General features: G+C 40.2%; 1 protein-coding gene across 3 annotated transcripts in view; it reads left to right on the top strand.

The window, feature by feature from the left end:
* Nucleotides 1-15,774, top strand: part of UGT8 (UDP glycosyltransferase 8) — a 93,791-nt gene that overhangs the window by 25,168 nt on the left and 52,849 nt on the right. For all 3 annotated transcript variants that reach the window (XM_065907504.1, XM_065907503.1, XM_065907505.1), the window contains one exon: nucleotides 7,268-8,091. In XM_065907504.1, coding sequence (XP_065763576.1) covers nucleotides 7,270-8,091 — 822 coding nt within the window. In that variant the 5' untranslated portion in view covers nucleotides 7,268-7,269. The remainder of the gene's footprint in view (nucleotides 1-7,267; nucleotides 8,092-15,774) is intronic.

Genomic DNA, 15,774 nt, shown 5'->3' with positions numbered 1-15,774 from the left:
AGCACTTTAGGAAGAAAGGACTAGAGACACCTGTGTTCTCTTAGCCGTCCTGGACTGGAAGCCTCTGCTCCAGATGTTTTAAACATTCCAAAAATAGTTAATGATAGAGTAATAAAATCTAATAATAGTGGCTTTTTTCCCCTTTGCTTTATACTCAGAATTATGTTTTTCCTTCCAGAGATCATTTAAGGCTCAACACTCTTAATGACTTTATTAGAAAAAAAATTTTTTTTGACACTCTTCAGTCTAATTTACTTTGGGGAAAGTCTAAGGTAAAAATTTTAGTGATTTTCTTTCTCCAATATAGAGCCACTTTATAACACTTCACAGGGAGTGCGTTCTTTCTTCATTTACTTGTGGTACTTCCTTCGTCTCATGCTATATTCAAGAAATTGTTACAGGCTACCATTGATTTGAATTAAGATTCTTGGACGAGTTCCATAGTGTTTTGTTTTTTTTTTTAATTTTTAATTGAAGTATAGTTGATTTACAACATTGTATTAATTTCTGCTGTTCAGAAAGTGATTCAGTTTTTATATATATATATATATATATGTACACACACACATTCTTTTACATATTCTTTTCCATTGTGGTTATCTCAGGATATTAAATATAATTTCCTGTGCTATACAGTAGGACCTTGTTTATCGTTCAGTATGTAATAGCTTACATCTGCTAACCCCAGCCTCCCATTCCATCCCTCCCACCACCCCTCCCCTTGGGGACCACAGATCTGTTCTCTATGTGTGTGAGTCTGTTTCTGCTTTGTAGGTAGGTTCCTTGGTATCAAAATTTAAATTCTACATATGAATAATATATGGTATTTGTCTTTCCGATTTACTTCACTTAGTATGATAATGTCTAGTTATATGCATGTTGCTGCAAATGGCAGTATCTTGTGTTTCTCTTATGGCAGAGTACTATTCCATTATGTATATATGTACTATATATATATATATATATATAAAATATATGTATATATTATATATATATATATATTTGTTTCTTTTTTTTTTAACAGCTCAGTTACAGCTCAGAATTTTATTTGGTCAACGAAAGATGGTACACCCCTGAGGTGTGAGGGTGGGCCGACCCTGAAGGAGAGGCCCAGATAGTGTTTTAATTACAGAATTTTTACCTTTCCGTCCCAAGTCATTATTGTTTCATTTTCAAAAGTGAAATCTCCCTTTTCAAGTAAACATGGATATAGTTTGGTCAAATTCCAGACAAAACAAAGCCATCCATTGGAGTTTTGAGATGAATTTATTCAGTCTATTTATCTTATGGTAAGGATTGACTTTTTTAGAATATTGTATTCCATTAAAATAATATGGACTGCGGTACACTTAGTATTCCTTTCATGTATATCTTCAGGGAAAAACTTGCCTTCCTTAGAATAGCCAACATGTATGTTTTTTAGTTAACTTTAAAGGTATTTTATGTACTTTATTGTTACTGTGAATGAGATCTTTTTTATCACATTTTTTAAAAATAACACTCATAAAAAAAAATAACACATTATTTTTATTAAGAGAAGAGTAATGTGACCAACGTAGAAAAAGTTAAATTAAAATCTCTAATAATTTGTACTATCCAGAAAACACCGCTGCTGTTTGGTGCATATCACTCCCGTGTATGATATTTATACGTATATATCTTATATAAAGTGATAGTTCACATGGCGGGCTTCCCCGATGGCTCAGCAGTAAAGAATTTGCCTGCGATGCAAGAGACTTGCGTTTGATTCCTGAGTCAGGAAGCTCCCCTGGAGGAGGAAATGGCAACCCACTCCAGCATTCTTGCCTGGAAGATCCTATGGACAGAGAGAGGAGCCTGGTGGGCTACGGTCCATGGAGTCGCAGAGTAGGGCATGGCTCAGCAGCTAAGCGTGAGCACATTACATGATCATGTTTAGCAACCTCATTTTTAAGTAACCTCATTTTTAATCAATAGTAAATCTTGAATGTCTTTTCATGCCATTAAATATTCTTTTACGAGATTATTTTAGGGGCTATTGTATGAATGAATCACAGTTTATTTTAACCAGTTTCCAACTCTTGGAGATTTAACGTATCTGCAAATGTCTGCAGTTAGTAGCAGTCTTCTCCTGCCTTAAACAGTGGCTTCATGAAAATGCTTGTAGAGGTTAAATGTCTGTTATGCATGTTGCAGGTTGTTTTTCTAGGGTATAATTTTCCCTTTATGTTTACATTACATTTGATGCATCCACATCCCTCTTTTTAAATTGTCTGGTTGATTTTCTTTTCATTTTTTCAGGCTGCTTTACGTTGTTCCCTAAGATAATAAACTTTACTTTGTAGAGCAGTTGTGGGCTCACAGCGGGAAGTACAGAGAGCCCCCATATCCTCCCCCTGCACCCATGCATACCATCCTCCACTATCAACATCTTGCACCGCAGTGGTCCGTTCTTAATGATCGTGAACCTGTACTGACGCATCGGCATCCCTTCAAGTCCATACTTAGAGCTGTGGTCCCCAGCCTGCCTGGCACCAGGCGCTGGTTTCGTGGAAGACATGTTTTCAGGGACTGAGGGTGGGGAGAAATGATTCAGGTGGTTCTGTGTGTGATGGGGAGCAGCAGGTGAGGCTTCACTTGCTCACCCGTCCGCCGCTTCCCTCCTGCTGTGGGGCCTGGTCCCTAACAGGCCATGGACCGGTACCAGTCCTCGACCCGGGGCTTGGGGAGCCCTGCTTCACAGGGTTCACCCTTGGGGTTTGGATAGTCTCTGGGTTTGGGTAAATGTGTAATGACACTTACACACCATTGTAGAGTCTTACAGAATAATTTCACTGCCCTAGAGATCCTCTGTGCTCCACCTGTTCATCCTTCCCTCCTTTGCAACCATCAGCAATGACCAATATCTTTACTGTCTTCATAGATTTGCCTTTTACAGAAGGTTATATAATTGGAATCATACCGTATGTAGCCTTTTCAGATAGGCTTATTTCATTTAGTAAATATACATTTTAATTTCTTCCTTCTCTTTTCATAGCTCGATAGCTCATTTCTTTTTAGTGCTGAATAATATTCCAACATAGCGATGTACCAGAGTTTTTTTATTTATTCAACTAACTTTAGGTGCTGTACTTGGATACCCCCAAGTTTAGTCAGTTATAAGTAAAGCTGTTATAAACATTCATGTGCAGATTTTTGTGCAGACATCTGTTTTCATCTTTCTTCTGTAAATGCCAAGGAGCACAATTGCTGGGTCACATGGTAAGAGTATGTTTAGTTTATTAGAAACCTCCGATTTGTCTTCCAAAGTGTCTGTACTATTTAGCATCTCCACCAGCAATGTATGAACGTTCCTGTTGTTCCATACCCTCTCCAGCACTTGGTGTTGTCAGAGTTCTGGATATTGACCGCTTTAATAGATGTGTAGTGGTATCATTATTTTTTTTTTTTATTGCAGTATAGTTGCTTTATTTTTTTTTTTTATAATTTTAGTTATTTATTTATGTTTGGCAGTGCTGGGTTCTCCTTGCTGCATGGACTTCGCTCTAGTTGTGGCGAGCGGCACTGCTCTCTAGCTGTGGTGTGCGGGCTTCTTATTGGGATCGCCTCTCCTGTTGGGAAGCACAGGCTGTTAGGGCTTCATTTGTTGTGGCTCCTGGGCTCCGGAGCACGGGCTCAATAGTTGTGATGCACGGCCTTAGTGTTCTGATCTTAGTTGTTCTCATCTTCTCTGACCAGGGTTGACCCCACATCTCCTGCATTGGCAGGCAGATTCTTTACCACTGAGTCACCAAGGAAGTCCTCATTATTGTTTTAGTTTGCATTGCCCTCATGACATATGAGGGAGAAGGCAATGGCACCCCACTCCAGTACCCTTGCCTAGAAAATCCCATGGATGGAGGAGCCTGGTAGGCTACCGTCCTTGGGGTTGCTAAGAGTCAGACACGACTGAGTGACTTCACTTTCACTTTTCACTTTCCTGCATTGGAGAAGGAGATGGCAACCCACTCCAATGTTCTTGCCTGGAGAATCCCAGGGACGGGGGAACCTGGTGGGCTGCCGTCTATGGGGTCGCACAGAGTCAGACACGACTGAAGCAACTTAGCAGCAGCAGCAGCAGTGACATAGGATGTGGAGCATCTTCTCATCTGTTTACTTCATATCTGTATTTTCTTTGGTGAGATGTCTATTAAGATCTTTAACCTGTTTTAAATCAGGTTGTTTGTTTTTTTATTGTTGAGATTTGAGTTCCTTCCTTACATATCTTGGTAGCAATCCTTTTTTATATATATATTTTGCAAATGTTTCTTCCAGTCTGTTGCTTGTCTTTTCATTCTCTTGACATTATCTTCTCAGAGAAGAAGATTTTAATATTAATGAAGTCCAAGTTTTTAACTGATACATTGTGATTCTTCTGGACTAGCAAGGATCATACCATTTATTGGTAGTTGTGTTAGTCATTCTGTTATCCATAATGGTGATGTTTATGAGATTTAAGTGCTGTTGTAATGCTTCATAATTAACTTTGTATTTTAATAGTGAATAACGCACTTGTGCAAATGATGCTTCTTTGTTGGTAACCATTTCTTTTTCATGAAGACATATGACGACCTAGTAGGCACTATTTTTAGAAGATATTTTATCATATGAATATTGGTATTTCTTAATAGTTTTATAATTTACATGTACAGAATCTATGTACCTTTTCTAACCTCATTTTGTTAGACGACAGTCACTGGTGGCTGAGATGGTCAAGTATCTGCCTGCAGTGCAGGAGACCCAGGTTCAATTTCTGGGTCAGAAAGATCCCTTGGAGAAGGGAATGGCTATCCACTCAAGTATTCTTGCCTGGGAAATCCCATGGACAGAAGAGCCTGCTGGGCTACAATCCATGAGGTTGCAAAGAGTTGGATATGACTAAGTGACTAACACACATACACATTCAGTACAATACTAGTTTAGAAGTTCCTTAGTCACACTAATCACATTGGAATTGCTCACTAGAGGCTACCATATTGGATGGTAAGGAGATAGAACATTTTCATCATCACAGGTAGTTCTGTTGGACAGTGTGGTTCTAGAACATAGCAGTTGTGATTAAACAGTCATTTTGTGTGATTTCTTTTTACTTTGCAGTAATTACTAAAATACTAAAAGAAAAAATTAAGAAATGCAGTGAAAGCATTTGTTTCCCTACTGTTATCTTTTGTTTCTTAGTGATTTATGTTAAAGTACCAGTTATAACTACAGTTGAAGGAGCTGAGTATGCTCACCATCTGCTCAGCTAAATGTGAAATACAATTGGCAGAGCAGTTGCCTAACATTGGTCCATCATGATGTTGGTCTTCTTGGACTTGCCAGCAGTAACAGGCACTATTAGTCACAGCAATGGTCAGTTCAGCCGAAATAACTTTTCTGCATAGTTCTCATTCTTAGAATTAATAACTTGTCTACTTAAAATTCCTAATTTTTTTCTTCCTTGGCAAGGGCAGAAGGCTGGGGTTCACTGGTGGCTCAGTTGGTAAAGAATCTGCTTGCAATGCAGGAGGACCGGGTGTGATCCCTGGGTTGGGAAAATAAGCTGGAGAAGGAAATGGCAACCCACTCCAGTATTCTTGCCTGGGAAAGCCCATGGACAGAGGAGCCTGATGGCCTACAGTCCATGGGTCATGAGAGTTAGACGCAATTTAGCAACTAAACCACCACCACCATTGGCAGAAGGCTACACCAGAGAGACACATTTGGAGAGAAAACACAGAATAAAGGCCTGGAAGGTTTGCTCCAAGGTTGGCTACTTAATTTTCTTCTTTCATTGACATTGTAATTGTAGAATAAACTTCATTGCTATAGAAACAGTGTTTGCTCCAAATTATTTTTTTAAAGGTCTCACATTAATTCAGGCAACATTTAACATAGGCTTTCATATGTTTATAACACGTTACTTCAGTTTACTGTTATAGTAATGATAACTTAATGATATTGTATCATTGGAATTGGTTTGAAAAGCATCTGGAAATATATTTTATAGTTTAATTTTGGTATTGGAAGAATCTATCATTTGTCTGCTATTGATTTCTTTTTTTTTTTTAGGTTTCTTGCAGTGTTTGAATGTTGAGAAGGTATAGTTGTTTAAACTGTGTTTAGATGGCAGGAATTTGTATAAGCAGGATGGTTAATATATGATGGGTAAACACATATTGATTTGGTGATTGCATATAAATCTATATTGAGTTGTTCTTTGAAGTAGAAAAGTCCAGTTATGGGTAATTATTGTTTATGTCTTTCCCTATTTGGAGGCTAATTTAGAATCCAAGTGTAAATTATATTGGGTAGGTAGGGCAAGTTTCCATATTCAGTGGCCCACATAGGTATTTCTTAAAAAATGGTAGAAGGTGACTCCAACTATTGTATATACTTTATTAAAGCAGAAGAGTAGAAGAAAGATTAGCCATCCTGTGCACTCGTCCTTTGCACCTGAGTTACAAGTACAACATGGGGAGTATAGTCAAGGACATAGTCACTCATCAGCCATCTCTTTCACAAGGATTTACTGAGATCCAGTTAACCCTCTTGAACTTTTGTATTAAAGGTTTCTCTTTTAGATAATGCCCTGAAATGAGCCAGCAAATTGATATAAATTACATAAACAGAGTTGGCCAGGATACTTAAGGGTATTTAGATAAAGGAGAAAGTCACACTAAAGGTCATTTTTTTCTCCTGTGGAAAAACATTTTCAATAGAATTACTACTTGAAAGAATGATTTTCTGATACATAATCTTTCTTTGGTATGCTCTAGTCATAATTGGGGAGTGTTACTGCTGTGATAAAATGATTTAAAGAGAGACATATAGGCTGATAAACCGCCAGAAAAGAAGTCTTGGCTCTTCTTCCTGGGATTAACATTGATGTTCCCTTAAAAGATAAACAAATGTTTCTTAGATGGCTTATAGCTCTTATTCAAAGAAGAGAGATCTTTTTTCAAATTCAGTCTTACAGGTTTCATTTCAAATTAGGAAAAAAAAAAAAAAAAAGATGAGTTCTCTATTGTTGTTCCAAAGCTGATACATTTTAAATCTATTTCAGTTTATGCCAGTCTTACTATCAATTCTGTATTTTAAGAGACACCTTTCAGAAATGAAGAGACAGAATATATACTGGGATAATTTTTAAAAGCCATCCTTAGGCAAAGTACTGGATCATCAGATCCTGTGAAAAAGCATCTTTGTGATGATTTTGAATGGTGAGGATTGCAGTCTGTTTTAAGTAGTTTTCTGGTTGTCATTTCAGCTATGAAGTCTTACACTCCGTATTTCATGCTCCTGTGGAGTGCTGTTGGGATAGCCAAGGCTGCCAAAATCATCATCGTGCCGCCAATTATGTTTGAAAGCCATATGTACATTTTCAAGACACTAGCCTCAGCCTTGCACGAGAGAGGCCACCACACAGTGTTCCTCCTCTCTGAAGGCAGAGACATCGCGCCATCTAATCACTACAGCCTCCAGCGCTACCCAGGGATCTTTAACAGTACCACCTCGGATGCTTTCCTGCAGTCCAAAATGCGGAATATTTTCTCTGGGAGATTGACAGCAGTCGAACTGTTTGACATACTGGATCACTATACCAAGAACTGTGACATGATGGTTGGCAACCACGCCCTGATTCAGGGTCTAAAAAAGGAGAAGTTTGACCTGCTGCTGGTCGACCCTAATGACATGTGTGGATTTGTGATAGCTCATCTCTTGGGGGTTAAATATGCTGTATTTTCAACCGGCCTTTGGTATCCTGCTGAAGTGGGCGCTCCTGCCCCCTTGGCTTACGTCCCAGAGTTTAACTCACTCCTCACAGACAACATGAACCTGCTGCAAAGGATGAAAAACACCGGCGTTTACCTCATTTCCAGAATAGGGATCAGCTTTCTGGTTCTTCCCAAATATGAAAGGATCATGCAGAAGTATAACCTGTTGCCGGGGAAGTCCATGTATGACTTGGTCCACGGGTCCAGCTTGTGGATGCTGTGTACAGACGTAGCCCTGGAGTTCCCGAGACCCACCCTGCCTAATGTGGTTTATGTGGGAGGAATCCTAACCAAGCCGGCCGGCCCGCTACCAGAAGTAAGGTTTGCTGAACTCCTTGGTAATCTTTTCTTGATATAAATGTCCATTTGTCAGCTTGGATTTTTAGAAGAGTGGGGATTGGGTATTGCTGGATACTAGATGCTATTCTAAAATGTGGTTAAGACACAGAGCCTGCCAAGGTCCTTTTATTTGTGGGTGCCCCACTCCTCTGGAACGAATTCCTGCTTTGAATGAGCATTTCCGTAACACCAAGAGGCCACTGTGCCATATGGTCAGTAGGCTGTCTGAAAAGTAGATTTTTGATTAAGTTATGATTCTGAGAGGAATGGAGTTAGATAGTTCGTTTTAATGAGTATAACTGATTTCACTTTTAATTAAATGCAGAGCTCCTTCTGATCTCCCCCAGAAAGCACAAGCACAAGTCTCTGCATCCAGGTTAGGTCCTGTGAACTCAAATAAGTAGAACAATGTTAGTAGTGATTCTTTCAGCAGTCGTGACTGCTTAAAGTTTATGTCCAACAATGAAAATGAGGTAGTAACTTCCATCAGACTCGGATGCTGATTTAAAGTTAGTAAAATTATTTAAAGACATCATGTCTCACTGTGATTTCATGTCAAAGATGGAATTAATTACATTTAAACAAAACCTGTTTAGTCTCTGAGTCAAACCTAATTTCTGGTTGAGCTGTCAGCAAATACACTTGGGTTCTATTCTTCATCCTAGTTTGGCTTTTTTTTTTTTCAGTTAGGTATCTCAAAACCTGTAGACAAAAAACCTATAGGAGCCATATTGCTATCTGTTGTAGGGGAATTTCCAGCCTCAGGTTGACTCTGGATTCAAACTCAACCTCTGATGGCATTTATCAGAAGTGTAGGGCCTGTACTGTTTATCTCTACTGCAGCCGTTTCTACTCTTCAGATTCTTAAAGCAGCCACTCACAGCAATAGTCAAAGTCCTCATTTCTAACTCTGGTCACTACATTTAAAGAAATCTGCCAGAATCTTGATGAAGAGTCAGTCTAGATTTTCTCCTATAGGTGTCAGATAAGCGCAATCTCTGGGCAGAATTTTCTCATGGGGAAATAAGGTGATTGGAATATATAGCCTGTAGATTCCTCTCACACCTCCATTAGAAGCATATTTAATAAATAACACTTTATATATTTCATGTAACATGAAGAAATAGAACTTGCCAGATCTTTGACCCATAAACCCTAGATTGCTGCTGGTGAAGACAGAGAGAGAGAGTGGTTGCTCTTTCTGACGCCAGCTGTGAAGGATAAAGGTTAATCTCAGGCTGTCTCAGCCATTATCAAGCCCACTTTGAAAATTTGATTAGTCTCTTTCAGAGTCACTGTGGGATGTATTACCCCCTTCCTAAAAGTATCTAAAATCAAACTTCAGAAATAGCTTCTAAAAGTCCCGGAAGCAAGTTTATCTCTACCTGAACTGAGCCATTCCTGATGTCAGGCATATCAGCCCTGCTCCCCTCAAGTCTTCATCTTTTCCCAACCAGAGCTCTGCCATTTTGCCTGTTCCTTTGAAGTTTTGTTTGAATACTGTCTCCCCTGGTTATACGGAAGAAGGAATTAGTGACGTTCATTTTTCCTGTACTGTAGCAGCTTGAACTGTAAGCACAGAACACTATTGTATGCTTAGTAAAATAGCATGGGTCCTTATGGTTTCATTACAGTAGTCCCTCCTTATCTGCAGCTGAGTTTTCCTCGATTCGACCATAGTATGAAAATATTAATTGGAACATTCCATAAATCAACAGTTTGTGAGTTTTAAATTGTACATTGTTTTGAGTAGTGAAGTGTGATATCTTACATGGTCCAGCTCGGTCCTGCTCCACGCTGCCCCGAATCCCCATCCATCCACGTGGTCCGCTTCTGACCTCCAACCTACGATGTCATCACGGCTCTGTATTGTAATGCCTGTGTTATTCACCTTACTCCATCTGATCATGTCTCATCTCATGTCATCACAAGAAGGGAGAGTGAGAGCCCAATAAGATATTGAGAGAAACCACATCACATAATGTCTCTTGAAGTGTACTGTGATCTATTTTATTTTTAGTTATTATTTTTGATACCCTACTGTGCCTGATTTGAAAATTAAACTTCATCGTAGGTATGTATTGGAAAGAGCATGGTATGTATAGGGTTCAGTATTATTCAAGATTTCAAGCATCCATCGGGGTCTTGGAACATACACCATGTGGATAAACTGGGTTACTGTATACTTTGTTTTACTTTAAAAGCAGCTTTTGCATGTTTTTACCTATATGTTATTACCTATAATGTTATTACCCAGGATGTTTTCTGAGATGCCATGATTTCTAGTTTGGCATTGGTTTGACCCACTTTGTGGGCCTGTTCTTCTTTTCCTCTCTGGGCATTTTGTAATTATTCTTTTGAATATGTGCTCCTTATCTACAATTATTGCTTTGGCTCTGATGCCATGCTCAGAAATATCACATCTGGCGTGAGTATGTGTTATGTATGTGAACCTAGATAAGTATATTGTGTATGTGTGCTCAGTCATGTCTGACTTTTTGCATCCTGTTGGACTGTGGCCCACCAGACTCCTCTATTGCTGGGATTCTACAGGCAAGAATATTGAGTGGGTTGCCATTTCCTCCTCCAGGAGATCTTTCCAACCCAAGGATCAAACCTGTTACTCCTGTGTCTCCTGCATTCAGGCAAGTTCTTTACCCACTGAAGCATGAGGGATAAGTATATTATTATCATTGAAAATCTGTGAGGTTATAAAGTGTGAAGGGCCATTTTCACTTCAGTGTTCCATTTACAAAGTTCTTCAATAGGGAGAATTTTGAAGAATGGTGGGTCTTTTTCATTCATATATTCCCTACCCTAGTGAGGTTTTATATGCTTTGGAACACATACATTTCTATTGAGATTTCTCTAGTAGATTTGATAAAATAAACTGTACCTCAGCATACTAAAAGTTAATGAGTTTCTGAAATGCCTGTATTATTTACAGGTCATAGTTGTGGTGGTAAGATAACAGAGCCCAGCGAGTGGCCTCTTAGAACACACAATTCACTAATAATTCACTAATCTTTATTTGATAGCTCAAAGACTGTGAGGACTTAATATGGGAGTTAACTGCCTTGGTGTCTTACACTGGCAGTGGATTAAGTTTTCCAGATGTCTAGAAATGATTTGACAGTGAGATTTCTTTTCACAACCTGGGATAAAAAGGTAGAGAGAAATGTCTAAAGGACATTTTTCCGAAGCGTTCACAATGTTTGAGCCTAAAGAAACTCTAGAGAGCATCTACCTCAGCTGCACTTTTACACCTCAAAATACAGGAAGTGACCCATTCATTTGTCACATATGAGATTAAAAGAATTTGAGTGTCTCATCCAGGCAAAACATGGATTGTTTGGCCTTGAATTAGATATTTTGTCAAGATGCCTGTATCTCTCGTTACTCATTTACACATTTATAGCTTATTCAAGGAACTTCCCTGTAGCTCATGCCATAGAGAATCTGCCTGCAGTGCAGGAGACCTGGGTTCGGTCTGTGGGTCGGGAAGTTCCTCTGGAGAAAGGCATGGCAGCCCACTCCAGTATTCTTGCCTGGAGAAGCCCATGGACCGAGGAGCCCGGCGGGCTACAGTCCTCGGGCTTGCAAAGAGTTGGACACGACTGAGTGACTAAGCATAATGTATTCAAAACTATGCAGAGACAACTTCACTAATCTTTATTTGATAGCTCAAAGATTGTGAGGACTTAATGTGGGAGTCAGATCACGCCATTTGTGCCCGTCCTTGGAGAAAGAAATGGCAACGCACTCCAGTATTCTTACTTAGGAAAACCAGTGGACAGAGGAGCCTCCGGTCCGTGGATTGCAGAGAGTCGGTGACTGAGAGAGTTACATTTGTGTTTCAGAGCTTTGATGACAGAAATCAGCCAGAATCCAAATCCTTTTGATTACAAAATGTTGTCTTGGTGTAGAGTGAAGAAACTGTCTGCACTCATAACGGAACGATTTCTAAACGTACGTGCCTGACTCATCACACCACTTGCTGCCGCCTGCCTGCAGGCGGCATGGGCAGGGAGTCAGGTGAGGCGGAGTGCCGGCCGCCGGGCGGCTTCCTTGGGGGGCGCAGGCGGGAGTCGGGGTGGCCTCGGGGCCCGGCCCGGCTAGCGCTGCCCGCGGCTGCTGGAGGGGCTGGGGGGCCTCTGCTGAGGGAGTGGCCGCACCTGGGTCCGCGGTAGGCAGGGGGCTCCCCTGCTCTGCCGTCGGCAGGTTCGAGCCCCTGGAGCGGGAATACCTCTCCCGGACTTGTAAGAGATCCCGCCATTTCCGCGGAGCTTACCCAGATCTCCTCGTTCAGTGGCGATTCCAAGTGAATTTCTCACCACTTCGAGTTTGGACCGTATCTTTGATCTGTATCGCTCCTTTAGTTCTTTGTGAGCGCGGGATATTTTCCTAAGTTAATTGAAAGGAGCGTGTGGTCAAACATTTTAACAAGACCCATGGCACCCCACTCCAGTACTCTTGCCTGGAAAATCCCGTGGACAGAGGAGCCTGGTGGGCTGCAGTCCGTGGGGTCGCTGAGAGTCGGACACGACTGAGCGACTTCACTTTCACTTTTCACTTTCATACATTGGAGAAGGAAATGGCAACCCACTCCAGTGTCCTTGCCTGGAGAACCCCAGGGACGGGGGAGCCTGGTGGGCTGCCGTCTGTGGGGTCGCACAGAGTCGGACACGACTGAAGCGACTTAGCAGCAGCAGCAGCAGCAGTCTACAATAGGAGTGATGCCCTTTAGAGGAAGAGGTTTAGAGTGGACTGTATCCATATTGTGGCTTATCTCTATCGTTACAGTGTGGTAGAGAACATGGAAAAAAAATTTTTTTAAAGGTTTACTTCCGCCAGAAAGGAAGTCTGTAAATAGTTCCACATTTGACTAGATCCTTCAAGTATTAAATGTGGATGAAATAAATAATAACATCTAATGGGGGTGACTAAAGCTTTCAGTAGTTTGACTAGGAAGTAATAACAATACTACTACGAAAGAATCGTACATTTACTTAGGGAGTCTTTCGATTATTAAAATTCACATGTTTGAAGTGATAATTTTTAGATAATTTCCCATTGGCAGAAAGTGGTCTAGCCCTGCTAAGCTGCTGATTTCTGCCACTTTTCAGCTTCTGCAGCCCTGAACTATCATTGCACCTAACAGATTGTATCTTAATTATTGGTTTTTCACATGTTTTTCTCCCCTGCTAGGGTGTGGATGCCTTAAAGGGTGGATAGCAAGGTGGATAACCTTTGTACCCTGAGTGGCTGGAAAATGATAGTCATTCAATAACTGTTTAAAATTAAACAAAATGCATCAAATAGAAATAGTTGCCAAAAAATAGGTGATTCAGTTAGTATAACAATATTGTTAATATTATAACCAGTATTTGTTTATTCCAAATTTATGTTCAGATGCCATTGAAACCATTAAGTAACCTGACATTTCAGGTTATTGTAGTGAATTAAGATAGCTACTTAATGATACTGATATTGAGAAAAGGCGATCACCTCATTGTTCATTACCCAGTTGGTGAGCTAAATGATCCCTACTGTGTTCCAGATGCACGTGGACAGGGCCAGCAGTGCTCAGGCAGCGTTGCTGTGTTAAGATGGCTTGGGAGGGTATGACCCTCATTTGGTTGGACTGCAGAGGGGCTTTATTGCCAGGCTAGGGGTATGAAAGGCATTTTCATTGCACCATTTGTACAGACATTTTTTTAAAATTAGGGAAACCGTCCTGGGGAGAGATACAGATAAGATAAAAAGATGAACAGAGATAAGAAAGAGCCAGAGAGCAAGGACAGGGTCATGAGATACTCACTGTTGTTCATTTTGTCATTTGCCAGAACTTCCTCACAGAGAAAGGTTTGTGCAGGGGAAAAAGACATTGTGCAGCAGATTCATTAGATTAACCCACTTGTGAGCAGATCAGGCTATGAGACAAGAATAAAACTGAGGAACAAACAGTGGCTTTTTACATGTAGTTTTCATTGAGTCACCTAGAAGCCTTTCCTTATTATTACATATGGAAATGGGAAGCTGACTTCCCCAAGAGTGAGTGAATGTCTAGGCTGAGTTATGGGACCACAGTCCCTGGGGCTAACAGACTGATCCAGGGTTGCAGCAAATACGGAAAATCATGGAGATGGACAGGGAGGCCTGGCGTGCTGAAGTCCATGGGTCACAAAGAGTCAGACACGACTGAGCCACTGAACTGAACTGAAGGCTATTTAAATAGTATGTTGCTTATAAATTATTTATTGAAATATAAAGCTAGACATAGGATGATAACTATTGTATTATATGGATTAAATTGTCCTCTTTTAAGTAAGTATAATTTAATCTCTTTCTCTCTCTCTCTCTATATATATATGTTTTATAGTTGATTCCTAAATTTGGATACCATCACTTACAAATAATTTTTTAGGGTGTCTTTATTCCTGTGCTATATTGGTAGCTATGCAGGGATCAGAAGATTGAGAACTATAACATTTGGAAGAGATGGATGATTTAGTTTCAACTTCTAATTCTTAGAGGAAAGATTCACCACAGCACGATATTTGGGCATAAATAATAGATTCCCTATGGGAATTCATAGGCTTCCTAGGTGGCTCAGTGGTAAAGAATTTACCTGCCAAATATTGGAGATGCAGAAGACACAGGTTCAGTCCCTGGGTTGGGAAGATCCCCTGGAGGAGAAAATGGCACCCACTCCAGTATCCTTGCCTGGAAAAATCCCTTGAACAGAGGAGCCTGGTGGGTTAGGTTCATAGGTTCACCAAAGAGTCGGACACAATTGCGTGAAAAAGTACTGTGCACCACCACGGTAATTCATTAATGTAAAATGTTGCAGATACTTCTTGCAGAAGTTTTGTAGGTGGATCATATATTTTGTCTTTATTTTGTAGTGAGAAAGCAGATCACCTGACTAAGTGAACATATCCAAGAAGTAAACTGGGCACTGTTGCAACTATCAACAAGTTACTGTTTAGTTCACTGATATGGTGGTTTTCGAAGCAGCACTGTAGTTTTGAATAGCTTATCAGTTGCTTCTGTAAGCATTTTAGGCTTGCAAGAGTTTCCTGATACTTTTAGAATGGAAAGTGCACTCTGACATAATTTTTAAACACCTTTCTTCCTCTGCTATTGAGTATTTAAGCGTTAAGATTCCCAGCAGAGTTGTTCATTTAGATGTTAAACAGTGGCGACGTCAAGGAAAATATTTTTTAACTGATCATTTTTACAAATGGCAGTTCTCACAATTAAATAGTTGCACCAGTTTTTAGAATAATATTTTTCACAGATACACTCATTCCAAGCCAAACAGTTCTAGTTTGGAAATGAAAATCACTACTGTCCATGAGTTTGTCAGATCTATTCCTGAGTGCAGATTTTGACCGAAAGGACTGAGTGAGCCTGAGCTTCTGAGAAAGTGGTGGCTCTGGAGACAAGCTACCTATTTCATGGTATTGTTTATGGAATTTTTTATACCAAAATGTCCAGGAGCTGTGGCAAAGTAGCCGGATGGAAAAACATGGGCTTTTTCAGTCAAATGGCCCTGGGCTTTAATCTTGGCCTTAATAAGACTCTTGGAGAGGGAGGGTGTCAGCCTCCTTAAAGTGAGGATGGCAGTGCTTACTTCAGAGTGTTTCTGGGAATG

The sequence above is a fragment of the Muntiacus reevesi genome, chromosome 16, assembly GCF_963930625.1.
Source record: "Muntiacus reevesi chromosome 16, mMunRee1.1, whole genome shotgun sequence".
Taxonomy (NCBI): domain Eukaryota; kingdom Metazoa; phylum Chordata; class Mammalia; order Artiodactyla; family Cervidae; genus Muntiacus; species Muntiacus reevesi.
This window is presented reverse-complemented; position numbering and strand designations above follow the sequence as displayed.